Source organism: Toxotes jaculatrix, chromosome 22 (assembly GCF_017976425.1).
Source record: "Toxotes jaculatrix isolate fToxJac2 chromosome 22, fToxJac2.pri, whole genome shotgun sequence".
Taxonomy (NCBI): domain Eukaryota; kingdom Metazoa; phylum Chordata; class Actinopteri; family Toxotidae; genus Toxotes; species Toxotes jaculatrix.
Genome location: NC_054415.1, coordinates 16,667,034 through 16,687,011, shown reverse-complemented (window position 1 = coordinate 16,687,011; position 19,978 = coordinate 16,667,034). Strand labels below are relative to the sequence as shown.

General features: G+C 42.7%; 2 protein-coding genes across 2 annotated transcripts; one reads left to right on the top strand and one right to left on the bottom strand.

Annotated features, from left to right (window-relative positions):
• The first annotated feature begins 223 nt into the window (after nt 1-223).
• On the top strand, nt 224-4,272 carry nopchap1 (NOP protein chaperone 1). The gene is made up of 4 exons (XM_041030615.1): nt 224-360; nt 490-564; nt 719-852; nt 1,804-4,272. The coding sequence occupies exons 1-4, from the start codon at nt 300-302 to the stop codon at nt 1,990-1,992; spliced, it is 459 nt and encodes a 152-aa protein (XP_040886549.1). The 5' UTR covers nt 224-299; the 3' UTR covers nt 1,993-4,272.
• Nucleotides 4,273-4,384: 112 nt separating this feature from the next.
• On the bottom strand, nt 4,385-19,272 carry aldh1l2 (aldehyde dehydrogenase 1 family, member L2). Its single transcript, XM_041030613.1, has 23 exons — nt 19,041-19,272; nt 17,222-17,366; nt 15,222-15,456; nt 13,458-13,623; nt 13,096-13,197; nt 11,937-12,026; nt 11,414-11,548; nt 11,142-11,267; nt 10,927-11,018; nt 10,251-10,398; nt 9,971-10,090; nt 9,739-9,866; nt 9,245-9,395; nt 9,087-9,157; nt 8,900-9,005; nt 8,637-8,724; nt 8,226-8,319; nt 7,924-8,023; nt 7,567-7,665; nt 7,226-7,391; nt 6,244-6,349; nt 5,959-6,158; nt 4,385-5,867 (listed from the first exon to the last, which is right to left on the bottom strand). The coding sequence occupies exons 1-23, from the start codon at nt 19,089-19,091 to the stop codon at nt 5,812-5,814; spliced, it is 2,775 nt and encodes a 924-aa protein (XP_040886547.1). The 5' UTR covers nt 19,092-19,272; the 3' UTR covers nt 4,385-5,811.
• Between the last annotated feature and the right edge of the window lie 706 nt (nt 19,273-19,978).

Below are 19,978 nucleotides of genomic sequence, written 5' to 3'. Positions count from 1 at the left end.
GAGTGAGACCTCTCGCCTACAAACAGGCTCGACCATAGACTCGGAACAAAAAGTGCCACACGGATATGTTGAAGGCGCGCAGGCGCAGAGGCCATTTCTGATCATCTCGAGCGAGACTGGGAGTTTTCACAAATGGCCTGCGTGTGTAGTTTTTACTGCCAACTTTTATGAGTGTGAGAGCTTCTATAAACAATAGAGGGCGCTGTATAAAACCACAGCTTACATGTCTTTTTTTTTTTTACCTTCAACCCGGATGTTGCTCTTTTCAGTAGCACGTGGATGAAAACAGAACCTTAGAAATGGAGTTGAACGCAAAGAAAACAAGTTCCCGGGCTCTACTGTCGTGTGGCAACGGTTCAGGTTTGTTTGCTAATGTAGCTAGTTAGAGGCTGAGAAGGGTACATGTTGTGAGTTAGCTCAGTTAACTCAGTGAATTCTCACGGGCTTTGCTGTGGGTGGGTGTAATGAACTTATCTGTTGTGTTGCCAGGCCTCAGTGAGAAGCTTCTCCTCAGGCCAGGGGCTGGTAGATCCCTGCAGACAGAGAGAGTGCCAAGAAGCAGTGGTGAGACCAAACATCTGTTCTCTGCCTGCACTGATGTGTTGTTATTAATTAGCTATTTTTACGTGATTCTACTTGTAGGAAAACTTAGGACTTTTGAGATGCATGTCTGACTTGTGTTGCTGCTGTTGTTGTTGTTGTTATTGCTGTGTATCAGTGTTGGAGCGGCTGCAGAGCTTCCTGCCACAGATGGCTGAAGCTAACGAGAAGCTGAAGCGGGAGATGGAGGAGGCTCCTGCTGGACGCTTTGACATAGAGAGTGTGGAGGAGGCACAGAGCGTCATAGAGATGGTGAGTAGAGCTTAAGTGATGCTGGACTTAGAAGTTCATTTTCTCACAGCAATGCGCAACAACCCAGTATGTGCACTGGGGATTTACTTAAGTATAATAGCAGTCCCAAGGTTTGTACTACGAAGCAGGATCTGAGGTTAGCACGCTAGCTTGAGGTTTAACCCTCCATTTTCATGGTCATAGTTGTGGTTCTGTTCTTATTGGGTTTCATCACCATGGTAACTTATGCTGCACACTTAACCTTCTATGGAGCAGGTTAACCTCAGAGGATCAGATCAAAACCTGTCAACAGCCTAATCAGATCATTGGTCATCATTCCTAAGGGATTTTGACAGGGAGAAAAGGTTTTACATTAAAGTGATAAATAAAAAAAGATCAACAGATATTTTTATATATGAGTGGAATGGTTTTTCTATTTGATGTTCTGCTCAAGGTTTCTTCCTGTTAAAAGGGAGTTTTCCTTGCCACTGTCGCCTCAAGTGCTTGCTCTGGGGTCAGGCTCTGGGTCTCTGTAAAGCGCTTTGAGACAATTTTGATTGTGGAAGGCGCTATATAAATAAAATTGAATTGAATTGAATTTTGACGATGCTGCTTGTAATTAACACTCACCCTCTTTCACATGAACATGCTCATAGCCAGATGGATAAACCCAGAGTTAACTGAGCCAGTTAATAACCAGCTTTGTAGTACAGGTGATCCAAGATGGCTAATGTCCAGTGAAGCCAGATAACCACAAGATATCCAGGATGTGTTGAGCTTGCTTCATAGTACTTGCCTTGTTTACTTTGGTTTCCAACATGTTTTATCTTATTATTAATATTATTATTATAATTATTTCACCTTTACAAAATGCTTTATAAATAAAGCATATCAATATCATATATTATTATTTTAGGTTTTAATGGTATTTATTGTATGATCTGTCTGAATCATGGTTTCTCTTGATCTAAGGATGTAGCACTGGTGGAGCTCAGCGGGTCAGACAGCAACTCGGACTATGAACAGGATTCGTCGAGCTCCGAGGAGGACTCAGAGTCTGATGACGAGCAGGAGATCACAGAGCAGAACCTTAAACTACCTGGAGACAAAGGCAAGAAGAAGAAAGCCAACATTCAGGTTTTGGACCAGAATGGAGAGTAGAACGAGTAAGGCGTACAGACTTTTGTCTTCAGATTGAGTTTATTTTCGCTGTGAGGTGATGGGGGTAAAGAGACCAATGACAAAACCTCTGCCTCAGACGGAATTTTAAACTTCATGGACTCAGAGACCATAAACAGAAACCGTCCCATGCAGAGACAGCCCTGAGTCGCTGCTATAGGAACAACGGTACACATTATTTTGAATGGATTGAGGTCGTAACTGATATTGGGATTCCCTCATCTTGAATGCCCATCAGCTGACCATGTGACCTCTCATTCTACATGGCGTGTTTCAGCCGTGGATAGCCTTGTTTTGGCAGCAACAAACTATTTGCGCTTTAATGAGGCACACTTGAGAGTTTCTGGAGGACAAAGGGTCACGATGCAACAAAAAGCAAGACTGCTCCATCCGTATTTATTCATTCTTAAATTAGTTAGGTCCACCATACTGGGTAGTAACCCTCTTTGTCCCCCCAGAGCAACTTGAATTCTGAGTGTCATGGACTCAATAAGGTTCTGGAAACATTCCTCAGAGGTCTCTGCTCCACATTTACAAGAGAGCATCACACCGTGGCTGCAGCAACGAGATGATTGGATCACAGAGGTCATGGAAAAATCAGGGTGGTCAGGGTGTCCCAGTGTTGGCTAGGATTGGCTCCAGCGCCCAACCCCCCCAGATTTTGGGCTGAATTTAGACTGAATGCAAGATATTTGCAGGTTCTGGTTTTCATGCGGTCCAGTGCTGAGAGTATCGCATGGTGACAGCAGCGAGCAATGATTGGCTGGCAGAGGTCACTGGAAAAATCTGATTGGAAGTTAGTCCTCCGAATTGAACTTTCATTAATCGTCATCCCTTTGTTTATATGAGTCACCATAGATGATGTGTAGACATGTATGTTGACAATGCAGACTTGTTGATGCAGAATTCCTGTGCTCCTGCAGAGGGGGAAATAAATGCTTTAGAAATGGGTCTTGATTTATGTATTTCCACTTTATAGTGCTTTTTCTGAACCAGAAAGTCACTAGTTTATTTTATTTTTCAACTCACTGAATTGCTATCTATGAGGACTAAAATCAGTTTTTAATCTCGTAAATTTTTAACATCGTAGTGAGGACATTTCTGGCCTAAGAGGACATTCTGACAGCAAACAATGGCAAAAGAGACATTAACTATTCATGACATTTAATAAACAGCACTTAATGAAGCAACCTGGGCACTTGTATCCTCAGATGGGGATGCTTCATTTAATGGTAGAAAAAAAAGTAAAACTACACATGGCTGCTTTCTTAACCAGAATTTTAGAAGAAAAAGTGCTCACAGAGCTAAATGAGTTTTACTTATTAAATTAAAGGGCCAGTTCACTCAGCAACACTTTCCCTTATACTTGTCCAGGTTTAGAGATATGTACATTTGGCATTTATGCTCCCACCCCAGCGCAATCGAGGTGAGTGGAATGCAGTTCATGGTTGTAACAGCACTGAAAACAGTACATTTAAAATTCAACAGAAACACCTCTTAAAAGAAACAGTGTCCACACTATTCAGAATAACCCACAGATCTCAGTTTGAACCATTTTCATAGTGAAGTTTATTAGAATTGTTCAACTGTTGTGTTTCCTGGTATCCAGACAGGGAAAGCTGCATTGCTGTTGAGCTTTGTAAATGCCATTTTTTCACTGTTGTCCTACTTTGTGAAAAATGCTACTAACTAGAAATAACCAGTAATTCCATACAATGGAGGTGATCATTTGGATGAACTAACTCTTTAAAGAGAGACTGTGTAATGTTTAAAATAAGATGTACCAACTTGTTCCTCTTGCTAACAGAAGCTTAATTCATAAGGAATAAAACACCACCTTGTTTATTGGTCATTACATTCAGTAGTTTTGCTGCTACAGCATTACTCGATCTGACTAGCTTATGGTGGTTAGTGCTGGCTAAAGTTGACAAATGTTAGCTTTTAATGCCAATAAACATTTTTAATGAGAATAGTGGCAGATTTACCTCAGAGTCACTAACATTACCCTAAGGCTGGCCTCCACACAGTGTAGCTTGTAAACGTGACTTTTTTGAACAAAAACTTTAAGCCAACAAGCTAACATGGTTAAGGAAGAATACTATGCTAGTTAGCTGGATATGCTTACAGTGGCAGCTGGCTTTACAGCAAATAGCAGCAAAAGTCAAACTCATTTTTATCATGGTTGGCAGTACAGCCTCTTTTTCTTCAAGTCTTTGTATGCGTGAAACCTAAGTACACAGTGGAAAGTTACACTACTGTGTATACTATGCTAGTTAGCTGGACACACTTATGGACACACTTTAAATTAGGCTCCCTGTTTGTATTTATTACAACAGCAAATACTGAAGAATTAGTCTGTTTTCCACTTAACGGCAACATTACACAGTACAATTCAAACTTTATTCACCATTGTGTGGCATTATTGACTGAATACAGAGGGGACAGACGAGAGGACAGCTTTCACCTTCATCACAAAGAGTGAGAAAAAAAAAGAAAACTTGCTTTTGTAGCCCTTGCTGCCTTCACTGACAATGTGGGACAAATAGAAAACTAATTCCACAACTTCTTCACATTAGTGGTGCATAAAAACATCTAGCTAGTCTTTAACGAATATATTATAGTGTTTTAACATATAATAATTTTCTGTTTGACAAATAAAATGTCAAAAATATATCAGGTAGTCCCTATTTTCCCTCTTTTGTTAAAAAATATGTACAAAAACATCAAATTTTGACAAATGGAGAAGAGCAAATGTCGTAGGTAAGGATGTGGTAAGAGACAGCTGCATTGATGTGATGTAAACAACCAGAGGGTGTGATGGAAATGAAACACAGAGCTTTATGTAGTGACAAATACTGTAAAGTGTTTTACAACCTTACAGACAAATTTGCCTGTACATGCCTTTATTGAATGGCATGAAAAATTAGATTTTCTGATCCTGATCTTTCAGATCCCAGTCAAGAAACCCGAAATTCTAGAAACAAAGTTGCTGGTTCATAATTAGCATACGGTGAACCATCATATGCTAATGCTAAGCTGCGGGAAAAACCTACCTAGAAGGTAGGAAATCTACCTAAATCCACCAGCTTCTGTTTGGCTGTTGAGAACTCAGTCCTCATTAAGACTTTTGTCACTGCTGCCAGTTTTACGAGTGTGAAAGTTCATTCTTGACCTTTGACCTTTGCTACAGTGATTTTGAAGTGGATGTGTCAGTGTACCTCACTGTTATGTTGTGGTTGCAGATGCACACGGTTGAAACTTTCATCCAGACAGAGGGAACTGAAACATTGCTTTTCAACCTGGTGGTAAATTGACTGTTAACTCAAGGTGGACTAGCGGGCTTTTTCACAAACTTTTTCTGAACCAGTGATGATGGTTTCGAACACTTTGATAAAAAGCTAGTAAGTGGACCTTGAGCTTATGTTACTAACAGTCAACAGTTCTTATGTGGATTCAGCTGTAACCTCAACCCTGTTTTCCCATCATGGATGATCAGATCAGTGCAGTAATGGAGTCCAAGCGGAATCAGCTCAGGATTTTACAGGTGTGTATAGGCAGGCAGAAAAATGTCCCTTGTCCGTGATGTGAATTTCACACAGACAGCCAAGAAAAGACAGGCACATAGTCCAAAACTGTGGCATAAATACAACCATACTCTCCTATCAGTCGTACGGTGCGCACTCACACAAAGACATACTATCCAGAAGCAATGCTGAATGAAGCTGGATGTCTGAGCGAAACAGACAGATGAGTCCCTTCCTGTTCAGATGTAAGCAAGAGTTTGTTGGGGGCATCTGGGTCTCAGTACTCCACAGTCACAGCTTTGGTCTTGAGGTATTCCATGAGAGCATCCTCTCCTGTGGACGAGACAGGCAAATAGTAATGGTCAAACCTTGGGTTACTGACCCCGTCTTTGTGTAATTTTGGTGAGCGGTTGCCTCTACTCACCAAGGTCTTTGCCAAAGCCGGATTGCTTGAAGCCTCCAAAAGGTGAAGCCACATCGGTCTTGTTGTAGGTGTTGACAAATACCGTTCCAGCCTCCAGCCGCTCGCTCACGTACATGGCCTTGTTGATGTCGCGGGTGAACACACCGGAGGCCAGGCCATACTCTGTGTCATTTGCTCTCTGTAGCACGCCATCCACGTCGCTGCAGACAAAGACGACGGAGGGTGCCCAGGGTTAGTGAAATTGTATGACAGCACCATAATGAGATGCTTCTTTTCATGGCTTACCCATTCTTGAATTTGGACACCACCATGACAGGGCCAAAGGACTCTTCTTTGGCAATGAACATATGGTCCTCCACATCAGTGAACACAGTGGGCTCCATGAAATAACCTGATGGCAAAAATGGCCAAGATGGTTAGCCGATGCTAACAGTGATGCTAAATTTTCAACAGTAATCAAAAAACTGAAGAGAAACCACAGCAGCTGAATTTGACAAGTCAATCCACAAAAAAATGAATCAGATTTAACACAGACATACTTTAATCATGTCAGGTGAGTGGTGTATCTATAATAACGAGATAGTGCCACACTGGGGCACACAATTGACAATTTAGAGTCGCCAATTAACCTAATCTGTATGTCTTTGGACTGTGTAGGAAGCTGGAGTACCTGGAGGAAACCCACGCAAGCACAGGGGAGAACATACAAACTCCACACAGAAAACTCCCTTTGAGAGGAGGGTTAGGTTTGTGTTAGGTTACTCCCAAGGCCAAGAAACATATTCTTCACTTATTACGTTAGCTTGTGGGCTTAAAGTTTAGAAAGTCACTTTTACAAGTTGCACTGTGTCGAGGTCAGTCTTAGGGTAATGTTAGCTATTCTGACTATCATCAAAAATGTTATCAAACTTGAAAGCTAACATTTGTTAACATTAGCTTACATTAGCCACATAAGCAAATGGGCATACCAGTACTTGTATAAGTCATTTATATTTATTTGAATGTTTTTTTTCTCAATTTTTGGTTTTAGCATCCAAAACATAGAGTAGAGTTAGCACTTCATTTATTCTAAAGTTAGGTAGGGTAGCAATGAAAAATGTAAAAACTTAACACGTGAAAAACAAAAGGGTTGAAAATAAAAGATGGTGCTGCTCTATAAAAGCAGCCAAGCCACTGTAAATTCTACTGTAACCCACTGCACTGCTTTGTGTTCTGTGTGAGAATCTGAGAAAGATTCCCAGAGGCTCCCGGTGTGTGTGTTCTCTACCTGGCCTATCCACCTGTCTCCCTCCATACACCAGCGTGGCCCCCTCCTTTACTCCAATGTCACAGTACTCCAGCAGCTTGTCCAGGTGGGCTTTGTGATTCTGAGGGCCATGGTCTGTGGAGCGATCCAGAGGGTCTCCGATCTTCATCTTCTTGATCTCCTCCACCTTTGAGGGGAGAGGGTTGAGTAGAGAAATAACTCTTTGTGTTTCTTCCGGTCAAACTTATATTATTAAACTGAATTATGGAAAATGTAAGCGCAAATGTTTTTGAGATCTTGAACAGAACTAGAGGCTAAAAGTCGGAATATATCGGCCTCTGTTGCTCCAGTGTCGCACTCACCACTCGACAGATGAACTCGTCATGTATTGACTCCTCCACAAACAGACGCCCAGCAGCAATGCAGTTCTCACCTTTGTTGAAATACACAGAGCTCATGCCCTGTGAAGCAGCACAAACACACAGATACAGAATTAACAGCAGCTTATTTGTGTCTTTGTCCTTCAGGATACCCATGAACCTAGGTGTCATGTCTTTGGACTGTGGGAGTAGGATTGGCGCTAGGGTTAGCTAGAGTACCTGGAGGGAAGCCACACATTGGTCTTTCAACCAGTATTTTCATCAATATGCCCCCACCCTTAGCAAAACAACATCAGCCCTTTCCCTCTTCCCGTGTCTTTGTGAGCCCAGCTCTCTTACCATGCGAACAGCCTTGTCCAAGTCACAGTCACTGAAGATGATAAGAGGCGACTTCCCCCCCAGCTCCAGAGAAACCTTCTTTAGGTTGCTGAGTGCACAGCTACAACAGGATATCACAGAGAAAAGAGCAATGAATGAGCAATGAATCAGATTTAACACAGACATACTTTAATCATGTCAGGTGAGTGGTGTATCTATAATAACGAGATAGTGCCACACCGGGGCACACAATGGACAATTTAGAGTCGCCAATTAGAAGACACTTTTCTCAGCCTGCAAGCAGCGAGTTTTTTGGGTCATACCTCTTCATGATCTGTTTGCCGATAGGCGTGGAGCCAGTGAAGCCTAGCTTGCGGATGTCCGGGTGGTCGGACAGACGCTGGCCCACCATGCCACCTGGAGGAGAGAAAGCGATGAGGAGGGTGTGCTAGGGGACTGATTAGGACAGCCATGTTAGAGATTGGTTGAACTCTCTAAAGGTGTGTTAAAACACAGGAGGAATGCCTTTTTTCACGTATGTAACAATGAGAAAACCAGACACTTCCTGTCTCAAAAAGATGCAGAAATGATTTTGTTACTTCTAGGTTGGACTATTGCTAAGGAACTGCCCCCAGCAAGTCTCTAAAAACTGTCCAGTTGATCCAAAATGCTGTAGGGAAAGGGACTTTATTTTTATTTTTAGAATATGTAGATACTGTATTTGTGTTTAATACCTGAGCCTGGCAAAATGTTGATAACTCCTTTTGGAATGCCAGCTTTCACTGACAGCTCAGCAAACTTCAGTGCTGTCAATGGGGTGACCTGTAAATATTAACAAAATATATTTATATATACATACATACATACATATACATATATATATATAAACCAAAAACTAGGCTAGCTCAGCATCTCTTTTACTGGATTGAATTAAACTAGACAAAGGATATAGGTGTATGTGATGCAAACCCAGATCCTCCAAATTTACTGGACCCACCTGTGCCGGTTTGAGCACAAGTGTGTTTCCAGCTGCTAGGCAGGCAGCGCTCTTCCACGCCAACATCATGAGAGGGTAGTTCCATGGGATAACAATGGCACACACACTGCCACAGAAAAACCACACTACTCAGTAAAAACACACAACTTACTGAATATAAATACACGGTAAAAATACATTGGTTTACCCCAGAGGTTCTTTCTTTGTGAAGGTCAGATTGCGGTTGGGCCTGGCCTGGTTGATGGGGATTGTCTTGCCCTGCAACCGATATCAGCATGTGTGTCTAGTATTAGAGCTTTAGTAAACTATTTGTAGCTATACTGTACTTGTTGAGCATGAACCTACCTGGATCTTGTCGCACCAGCCAGCGAAATAGCGGAATGTCTGGATGGACATGCCTACGTGGGTCTTGAGGGCAAGTGTGTAGACAGCCCCTGAGTCAATAGACTCAATGGTGGCCAGCTCCTCCTGGTGTTCCTCCATCAGATCTGCAAGCCTGGTGAAGGAGGAGTGTCAGAGGGCACAGAGTGTGAGGGGAACTTTAAAAAGTAACATAAGCATAAACCCTTAAGAAGAGTACAACTTACCTATGCACGCAGATGTACATCATAGATTGGAAAATCTAATGTTGCCATGGATTCAGTTTCCATGGAGGGTGTAAGAAGTCACACTGAATTTAAAAATACTCTATTATATTTCTCACATATTGAATGGCCATTTGGATGGCACAAAGTTTTAGCAAGTCTCTGTCCAGATCTTGGGACTGAATCTTAAAGTGTGTTTCCAGCCTTGGTGATCATGCAAGCCCTACTGCTAGTCCTCTAGGTGGAGCTACTTACTTGTAAAGCAGACTTCCTCTGTCTCTTGGGTTCATCCTGCCCCATGGACCATTATCAAAAGCTTCTTTGGCAGCTGCCACCGCCCGGTCCACGTCCCCCACCGAGGCATAGGACACTTTACAGATCACCTGGGCACAGAGGACGCGATGGTCACAGACACACTCAGAAGTTCTGCTGGATGTGTGTATGCGTTTTGCATTTGTGTGCGAGTAAGTTCACTAAGATCACTCACAGATCCGTCGGTGGGATTAATGGTGTCGTAGGTCTTGCCATTTTCTGCGTCCTCGAAATTACCGTTGATAAAGCACTGGTTTGGCATTTTCACTGTCATGTTGTTTACTTCTTTGGTTGCCTGGGTACAATACGAAATATAATTAAGACATGTCATTTCATCATCTGACCAGATCGTGGGGGGATAATTATGATATATGTCATGTACAATGTAGATGATTGTTTCTATTATTTTGAATCAAGGACTAGTCACTTTACTTTAAGTTGGCGCTCAGACTCACGTAGTCAATGACCAGCTCTTCCTCTTGGTCCTCCCCTCTCAGCTTACGGACAAACATCTGTATGAAGTCCTGGAAGGTGGTGGCCATGTACACATCCTCGTTCTGCAGCTGTACGCCGGAACATTTCTGCTTCACCTCCTCCACCAGCCTGGTCACAACCACACCAAGATGTCACCAATGGTCTCTTTTTTTTAAATAATTCATTGATTCCTCCTGTGTTCATTTCCTTCCGTAAGATCCTTTTTTGTTCATGTAAGAGTTTTTTAGTTTCTTTTGAGTTTATGTTTTGCTGTTCACGTTTTATATTTTATAGTTTTTTTTTTCCTACATGGATGTCTTTGGGGTTGTCTTTCCAAGCCTTGTTCTCGGATGCACCGGCTGGTTTCTGTACTTGTCAACTTCTAAGCTTGTCTTTTTTTTGTAATTGAAATTACTGTACTTTATCCGTTCCTCCATAATGTTGTGGATTTTCGGCTTGATTTCAAAAGCTGAATGGCTTTTGAAATCAACTGTACTTAACGTGTCCACAACCAATATTATCTGGTAATATACAGTGAGAAACAGCTGCCCTCTTGTACTACCAGCAAACTGTTTTGCTTTTATCTTGAAAAATAAAGACTAAAATGATAGGTGAATCATTTCTGACCAATCGCTGCATGGCCTGCCTCTCCCTCACCTGACCACATCCATGGAGGCAGCTCCAGACTTGAAGAAGTCTGTGGTGTCCTCGATGGCTGGGACATTGCTGAGGATGCCCTTCCAGATGTTCTGTGATTTAAAAACCAAAAATAAAAGCAAATTATTCAAACTCTTACTAACACAGACATTTTACTGTGATTTTTTAATCACTTACAGTACAACTACTAGGTTAAAAAGAATGAAGTTGTTTACCCTGATCTCCTCTGCCATCTTCTTTTCATCATCAGTCAGCTCCACACTGGTGCTATCTCCAGAGGAGAAATATTTGGATGCAGGGATCATCTTCCCATCTTCAAATTGCAGGTTCTTCACCAGGAGCTGTGGACCCAACGCAGAGCAGGTAAAGTCCAGCGACAAGACCAAGAGGCGACAGGCAGACACTGCATGGCTCTATCAGAATTAAGCCCCAGCTGTGTTTCTGAATATTTGTTTTGTAGTACGTCAAAAACTAAAGAGACACTCACAGCTTTCCCATCAGTTCCATACAGGACGAGCCCATTTTTGGTGACCAGGCTGGGCTGGGACGCCCCATCAATCTCCAGGGGCTGACCGGCCGGTACTGACGCCCCTAACATGGACGAGCCATACAGGGTCACAGACTGAGGAAGAAGAATACACATTGAAAGAATTAAAATTTAAAAACTTTATGTGGACTTCTTTCTCTGCTTTCAGAGAAAGAGGTCCACGCTATCTAGGTATTATCTTAAATTTAAGACTTTTTAAGGTCTTTGTAAGACATTTAAATGCCACTTCCATGGAAAATAAGGATGTATTTTGTTATGAATTACATTAGAAAATGATTTATTGATAGCACGGAAAAGAAACTGCAACACAAATTTAAGATTCCAGAACTTTTAAACATTTTCCGACATTTTAAGAATGTTCCAGGACATGCTGAGACCATATTTAAGGTACTAAATGTCAGCCTCAACTCAAAAGTCTCTTGACAGATTGATCCTGCAATAGACAGAGTTCCAGGAAACCCACCTGACCACCAATGACAGTCCAGGCACCGGGGACTTTGTCATGGCCACGGATCCAGTTGTGGATGGTCTCAGCTGGTTGGGCCAGGTTGACCTGTGGGGGGAGAGAGAGACAGAAAGAAGCCAGGAGTGTCAACATGTTGACAACTCAGTTTGGTTTTCCAGACCAGTTAGCCATAAATTTCTGGGAATGCACTGGAAAACCCAACAGCTGGCTGAGCAAAAAAAAAAAAAATGGTGGATGGTGGAAAATAATCCTCTGCACTAAGAATAGCACATGTAGACACGACCAGCAACGTGGCTGCAAGCGACGAACTAGAGAGCAGCTGGGATCAGCCCCACCTCAGTCTTTCTCCTTGTAAGATAAACACCACTCACTCTCTTGCTCAATACGTGTTTGGTCCAACCGGTAAATTTCCATGGTGTTGAATGAACTGAATGAAAAGGAGGTGTTGCTGCACTGAGCAGCTGTCCAACTGCATAAAGATAGCAGAAAATTATCTATGCAGTTTTCTATCCCTGTGTTTCACTCAAACATCCAGCATGTTTTTTTTTTACCAGCCAACAGTGACAGTAACTGCCCCGACTCGTCACCGTTGCTAATGGCCAAGAAGCTGTCAAATGCTGTTACTCTTACTGACAGTGGCAGTGGTGGGACTGCGACCAGGATCAACTTCTGCGAACTCAAAAAAGTCACAACATCGGAAATATCTTCAGTATTATCATAAAACTACATTTTATACAATAAAGGACCTCACAAAAATCCACTTCTTACTGAAAACCACTGCATCTCTCAAAGACTGCATGTGCATCACAGCCATCGGCCATCCTGGGACCCTTCTCCCTCTCCTGGCTGTCACAGTGCCTCATTCCAGATGTTTGGATTTTTGCCCTCCACGAGTCCCAGCCTCCTCCTCTCCCTCTAAGTGTTTGAACGATGTGTTTGGATTTTGCCTCTTGTGTGTGCTTGTGTAGTCCTTCCTCTTCTCAGGTCTTTGTGGTGGACAGGACGTCGTGTGGCTCAGGTCTCTTAGGCTGCACCTTGAATAGACCTTAAGGCCCCTTACATTTTAAATTCGGATTGTGCTTTAGTGGTGAAAATAACGTTGCCTTATAACCTAACTATAGAATTTCGGGCTGCTGTCTGGAACGAGGACTCTCACCCTGGCGTTGGACTTCTTCTGGATGCCCTCGTAGCTGGCTCCTTCCTCTGTCTGGGGAATTCGGGGGGCCCTTCCATCGGCGATGAGCTGTACTGACTCCACCTGCACCAGGAAACAGTGTGGGAGTGTAGCATCAGTCAGTGGTGCAACAGCTGTCTCTAAAGCAACAACTGTGGAGTTAATGGAACCATAATGCTGATATTAGTAGAGAAGGCCAAGACCGGAGCCAGGTCTTGACTGCATGAAGGATTAATGAATTTAAAATATGTTCTCTATGAATATATGTTGTTGATATACTACTGGCTACATTCTTACGTTATCAAAAGGACTAGTTTGCTGCATTTCAAATTCTGGGTGGTTACCATGGCCTTGATGCCCTCTGGGAAAAGGAAGCGGTTGTAGAGCGTATCCACGGTGTCGTTGGGCTCAACAGCACACTCCCTTTGCAGAAGGATCGGTCCCGTGTCCAGTCCGTCGTCTGCCCAGAAAACCGTGAAGCCAGCGTTCTTATCGCCATGGATCAGGGTCCTGGTGGCAGACCGACACACATAAACTCATAAACACTAGGAGCTGTGCCATAGAAAACTTATTTTTAGAACAGATAAGAGATGTAAAACCATACACCTGACCAAATGGAGCAGAATTGGATAAAGAAATGATAAGAGGGCATACTGTGAATCAAACAACTGGTTTACTGTAGGTCCTCCTTAGGAAGCTGGATTTAGTCATACATTTTTTTTAAGGTTTTATTTTACTTTTTAGGATATATTAACTTGACTGGATTCATATTACGGATATAATACTAATTAAGATATATTCACTGAAATTACATTTATGATTAGTAAGACTAAAGATACTTTAGTCAAACTGCAGTTTTAGGTATCCTGAACTGGAGTTTTAACTAACCAAAAAGGCCAAAAAAAAATTCTTTTATATTACAAGTCAAACTGATCTCATAACATGTCGTAACATTCTCCAGCTTAAATTAACATTTTGCATTTCAAGGAACAGTTTAACATAGACAAGAAGGTCTACATTACTCTCTATTTAATGTCCGTCCATTAAACGTGAAGCTAGTGCCAAATTAAGCTATTAGCCCATGAGCTTAGCTTTGCATCAAAATTTGAAACAGGAGCCTTGTCCTCTAAATGTCCAGTGTAGCCCTCTAACAAAAAACATTCGGTTTCATCTGTTTCATCAGAAATGCAAAAACCACAAATTGTGGTAGCCGTAGTTTCCACCGTAGTCTAAGCTAAGCTGTCTTCTGGCCTTGAGCTGCATAATTAACAGTCACAAGAACACTCACAATCATCTCACTCTGGGAAAGACAAAATGTCAACTTATTTCTTCAGTTTACTTTAAACAACATTTTTAGAAGCTTGTAAAAATAATGGTTCCATTTAGAAAAGTCGCAGGGATTCAAATTCTTTAAAGAAAAAAAAAACAACACAATCTGTAGTTAAAACAAACGGTAGCTCTTCCTTTCAGAGAGATAGTAAGGGTGGAGAACAGAGACTAGCAACAGGGACTGATAAGAAAACCAGCTTGCTAAGAAGACAGAACTGGTTTAACCCCACCCATCCCATCACAACCCTAACCTGGCCTGGAAAACAGAGAGGACTGTGAACTATATAAATTGTATTATGATGATAATGTTATCAGGGTTATCTGGACTTGGCTTTGACACTAAACGTTCATGACGCAAAGCTAGCATTACAAAAAGAAGGTCAACAGAAGTGGACATTTAGAGAGCAGGGCAGGTCTGAGGATATATGCTATTGAATTGCATTATGCGAAATGTAGGATCCAGCTGTTTTGAAGTTAAAATAAGGATATTTCTGCTTCTGCTGCTTCAATTTGGACCACTCCTTTTAAACTTAAAGTTGCCAATTAAATGGCAAGTCTAAGTTGTTAATTGGCAACTCTATCAGCTGAGATTGGCTCCAACCTCTCTATCCCCATGACCTTTTAGAGGATAAGCGGTATGGATGATGGATGGATGAGCAAGCATGTGTTGTATTGTCATGTAGTAAGACATTTTATCTGAGGACAGATCTATGCCACCTCCAAACCTCCTCACTACACCAACCCAAGATGCACAGTTTAACCAGCCCCCTCTCTCTCACCAGTTGATGGCCGAAGCTCCTCTGTGCAGGGGCAGGATGGAGGGGTGGTAGATGATGGAGCCGTGCTTGGGGTGGTCAATGATGTTCATTGGGATGAACTGGGAGCAAAAGGGCATGACGTTGAGCTCGGCACCCACCGCCTTGTAGGCCTCCACCACCTCTGGGATGGGTTTCCCCTTGACCCGCCACCGTGGGAACTTGAATACCGGTGTCCCGTCTTTCTCAGCTGCCACCGCTGACAGAGCAAAGGAGAGTTTATCAACACAGTTCAGAAAACAGAAAGGCTGTCTGAGGAGGAAGGAGAAGCGAGATGAGAAATAAGATATGACAAATTTCCTTGGCCGGTTGCGAACCGGGGAAGGTCCAGTTCTAGGGTAGCATCTTAACCCCCAATTGTACCACCCCACCTGTATAAGAAATAGTTTTTAAATTGATCAGGTTTGGTTCAAGGTACACTGTTTGACATTGTGATTACCTTGGGATGATTGGTCAAGATTAGGGTTAGGTTCTGGATCAGGTACACTGTTTGATTTTGTAACCACTTTAAGATTACGGGTCAAGATTAGGGTTAGTGTCCGGATCAGGTTTTGTTCAAGGCACACTGTTTGACTTTGTGATCACCTTGGGAGTTACCTTAGTTCCAAGACATGAGACTTAACAATAAGATCAAGAAGTTCCAAATGCACATTACAGTTTCCACCATCCACGCTTACTGACTGTCTTCTTTTTCACATTGTGGGTTGTGAATGCAATGCTTTTAAGATTACTTGTGCATTGTCCTTTTCTAGTGCAACTAACAAGGAACATTATGAAAATGAATCCTACTTTCAGTACCACATGATCATAATGAAAAACACACAATAAGTGTTTTTTCTGAAGGGCCATTCGGAAAAGGAGTCACATGTGGCAATCTCAGCCACTTCAACAGGAGTCAGATAAGCTTGAACTCCAGTCAGAACTAGGCCTAACTGCTGCACCACACACACACACACACACACACACACACACACACACACACACACACACACAGCTATAATGAGCTGAAACAAAACCTGGCACCGTGCAGCAGGTGAACCAGCTGCCTCCAGATCAGCTCCAGATCCCTCTAGCTTGCTATGCTACAGTAAAAGGTCACAGGGCACTGATAGCAGCCCAACTGGCTCACACACCCGCAGGTACATGTAAGCTAGAACATGTAAACACAGCCCTACACACATCTGATAAAAGAGGTTAGAGAGACAGGAAAGAGTAGCATGGGGAGGTCAAGTGTCTGTGTGTGTGCTAAAATGCAAGAAGAAAAAAAAAGGACTCTGGCACAGTGGGAATATGCCCATGACAAGATATAGTGAGAAGAGAAACAGTTGAACACCTGCTGCAAACACTCAGAGCAAAGGAGGATGACATGCAGAGGTCAAGAGACCGGTAGCTGGTTATGATGATGCTTCCTGGAAAGATTGCATCATACTGAAGAGCGTGGCCCGATTGCAGACTTTTCACCTCAGAGCTGCATCACCAGACCACAAAGGGCCTCTCCCATGCACAGATAATGGAGCCACTATCCCACGGCTAACACGGGACAAAGGCTCGTCTTTGTCTAGAAGCACAGCTCATTCTACACAAATCTACCTCAGCCACAGCACAGACCTCTCTGATGAGACCCAGAGTGAGGACACAGTTGTACTGTTGCAACGTTAAGTCTACATTTGCACCAATCAGTATTTAATCTGGACCACAACCCCCCTACCCCCTCCCACCCCACCCCCAAAACCCCAAGGTTTTGTAAAACAGACCTAACTCACAAGCAGTGCCAGAGGAAGCTACTGTCCAAACAGTGTTAGGAAGCAAATGGCAAACGACACCCTACTGAACCAAAGTACACAGACCAAATAAACCACCACATCCGCAGTATCCCATCAATTCATAGTAACCTCATAAGTAATAAGAACTAGCCGGAAGACGGTAACAATGCAAAAACACAAAGGGAATAAGAGTTAACTCACCTAGGGGGTCGGCCTTGCCCTCCTTGTCAGGGACGGTGAACACACCCACCACTCTGTGACCCTGTTTCCTCAGGTTGCTGTACACCTCCTGGCCAAACAGGCTCTGGCCAATTATGGCTAGTTTTAGCTTATTCTGGTAATAATGCTGTAACGAGAGCAAGCAACACATTAGTTTCAACCAATTTTCGGAAATTTTGGAAAAACTCTTCTGCACTGAGACTACTTCACATAATGTCATACTGTACAGGAAGAGGTTTGCAGTCCTGTCTTGACCTACTGTTAGTTCCACGCTGTAGATGTTACGCAACACGCCAAATGGAGAGGCGGTCTTGATAGCTACCTACAGGAGACTGCCTTTAGTACCAGCAACCAGGGGGGTCCACAGACCAAAAGTCTTAAAGGGCCACTCCAAAAATTTTGTATTCCGCTAATATGGTATTGAGGATGACAAAAAAACCATTACATTTCCTAACTTTTAGTTCCATTAACGGGTTAAGCTCCAAATACACTGGATCCTACAGTTCCCATAAGATGATATCACCATGATGTCGTAGTGATGTCATCATGTCTTTGTTGGTTATTTCACCTGGGGGCGGCCAGTTTTTAAATCAGCTGGAAACTAAAAAGCACCTTCTGATTCAAATTCTCTGACTGTAAATTATGAATGTGAACAGATCATTACATACACTTCAAATATTTTTTACTTTTTTTCCCCATGTTCTTACAAGTACTGAAATAAAACGTGACCCCCACAAATTCATCACCCGATAACACTACACTACAGTTTTTCTCGTTATTGATTGAAACTTTTATTTTTAATTAATTTGAATTTTAATTAAAAGATGTCTTATCTGACCAATAGTCCATAACTCAAAGTGTATTAGTTCTACATGTAATTTATAAAGACTGAAAGCACAAAAAAGGCAGCCAATCCTTGCATTTGAAAAACTGCACTGACTAGTCAATTAACTAACTGGCAATTAATCGTCCTGCTAATTATCAGGTAACTGATCTATTCACGTGGCAGTGTCTAAAAGGGGGGGCTGATGGTCGGTAAGTGTCTGGTCATTGGTGGAAGCCTTGACAGCGAGTACAGCCCTCATACACAGATCGACAAGCTCAAGTGCATCTGCCTGCAGTAGCAGCAGCACGCGCGTTGAAAGGAGGGAGGTTTCGGATTTCCCAGCGCGCACATGAACGATCCTGTCAAGGCGCACGAGACGCCGTCTCTGGCTTCTCCAGTGAGTTTTGCAACGTGCTTCATGATGCATTCAGATACATCCTTTAAAAACCAGCTACTGTAAAATAGCTCTAAGAGCAAAATTAGAACTGGAAATGACAATGCATCTGGTTACAAAACTGCACCCCCATGCACCACCACCCCCAGAATGATAAGTGAATGAGCAGACTGCTCCAATGCTGGTGTCCTGTGAGTCGCTTGCAACCCTGCAGAATCCTCACTAAGCCGTTGTGGGTCTACAGTACAGAGCTCCTATGCTGATGCAACACTCCTCCAGAGCTTGTTACAGTAAAGGCCAGTACAGTCCGAGCAAAGAGGGCAGGAAGAGGGGGGTATGTAACGTGGCAAACTGCAACCATACTGTACTACATCATGCACTGGTTTGGTTGGATATTCACTGGGAGTGACTTAAGAGGACCTGGAAATGAACCCTCCCGTCCTCATGTCACCACAAGCACTATTTACCAGTATGATTTCATATACGCACACACACACATTAATAAACGCAACAGATGCATCAAAGGCACTTTGCACATTCATTCTCTGCTCCAGCAAAACGGCAAGCGCAACGTTACTCACGGACGTAGTGGAGAATCTCCGTAACACTTGACGTGACGCCGTCCACAACATAATGGCGATGTCTGTGTATAAAAATGTATTTGATAGAAAAAAATATTAAAAAAGAAATCCGAAATTGCTGCAGAGTGTGTCGGAGCTGCTGGTCTTACACACACGCCTCTGTGTGTGTGTGTGTGTGTATGTATGTATGTATGTATGTATGTATGTGTGCGTGACAGACTCAGAGCTGCAACCCGCGGACTTGGCTCACCATAGGTGGCTTATACTCGACAGCGGCGGGGACGACCCGACGAGGGGGCTCGGCGTTTGTACGTGCGCGCCCACGCTGCGCTCGCCGCCTCCTCTGCCGCGCGGTCACGCGTGAGAATATTACATAATCTCAGTTCGCTGTTAACACACAATATAAGAGTTTTACACACAATATTAGAGTCATTTAAACGGTTTTAAAATGTTCAAAACATTCTTTATAGATAATTTACAGCAACACAGTGTCAGTACAAGATAACAACTTTACTGACAATACAACCAATAATCTTAATATTAATGTCAGGTACTGTACTACTAGCCATTCCTTGCTAACATTATCTAAACAAATGATTAACACTAATTTAGATGAGTATGTCCCATCCTAGTAATTTTGGATATAATTCAGTTCCAAAGATGCGTAACTGATTTGAAAATTAATGTGTTTTAAGAGCTTTGTGCCAGTTCTAATAAACCTTTAGCTTTTTTGCAGCCCTGCCATAAGGCATTGCCCTGAACCAGGGCTCAGGCAGCTTTGTGTGGGAAGCATGGTAGGAACTTCATTCAAGTCCTGGTGCATGTATCAACCATTATCCTACAAACCACACTGTTTAACTACAAAGTAGTTAGCGTGAAGGCACTGTTTTGGCAAGGCTAAAGTTGGAAGGTGAACAATGATTAGAAAAGATTCACTT

What these genes read in the sequence shown, in the direction of transcription:
- nopchap1 (XM_041030615.1), top strand. Translation starts at nt 300, where the DNA reads ATGGAGTTGAACGCAAAGAAAACAAGTTCCCGGGCTCTACTGTCGTGT. An exon ending in GTCGTGTGGCAACGGTTCAG is followed by an intron (nt 361 to 489) that starts GTTTGTTTGCTA and finishes TTGTGTTGCCAG; the next exon opens with GCCTCAGTGAGAAGCTTCTC. An exon ending in GAGAGTGCCAAGAAGCAGTG is followed by an intron (nt 565 to 718) that starts GTGAGACCAAAC and finishes GCTGTGTATCAG; the next exon opens with TGTTGGAGCGGCTGCAGAGC.
- aldh1l2 (XM_041030613.1), bottom strand. Translation starts at nt 19,091, where the DNA reads ATGTTGTGGACGGCGTCACGTCAAGTGTTACGGAGATTCTCCACTACG. An exon ending in AGAAGAAGTCCAACGCCAGG is followed by an intron (nt 12,027 to 13,095) that starts GTGAGAGTCCTC and finishes CTCCCCCCACAG; the next exon opens with GTCAACCTGGCCCAACCAGC. An exon ending in AGATGGCAGAGGAGATCAGG is followed by an intron (nt 11,019 to 11,141) that starts GTAAACAACTTC and finishes TTTAAATCACAG; the next exon opens with AACATCTGGAAGGGCATCCT.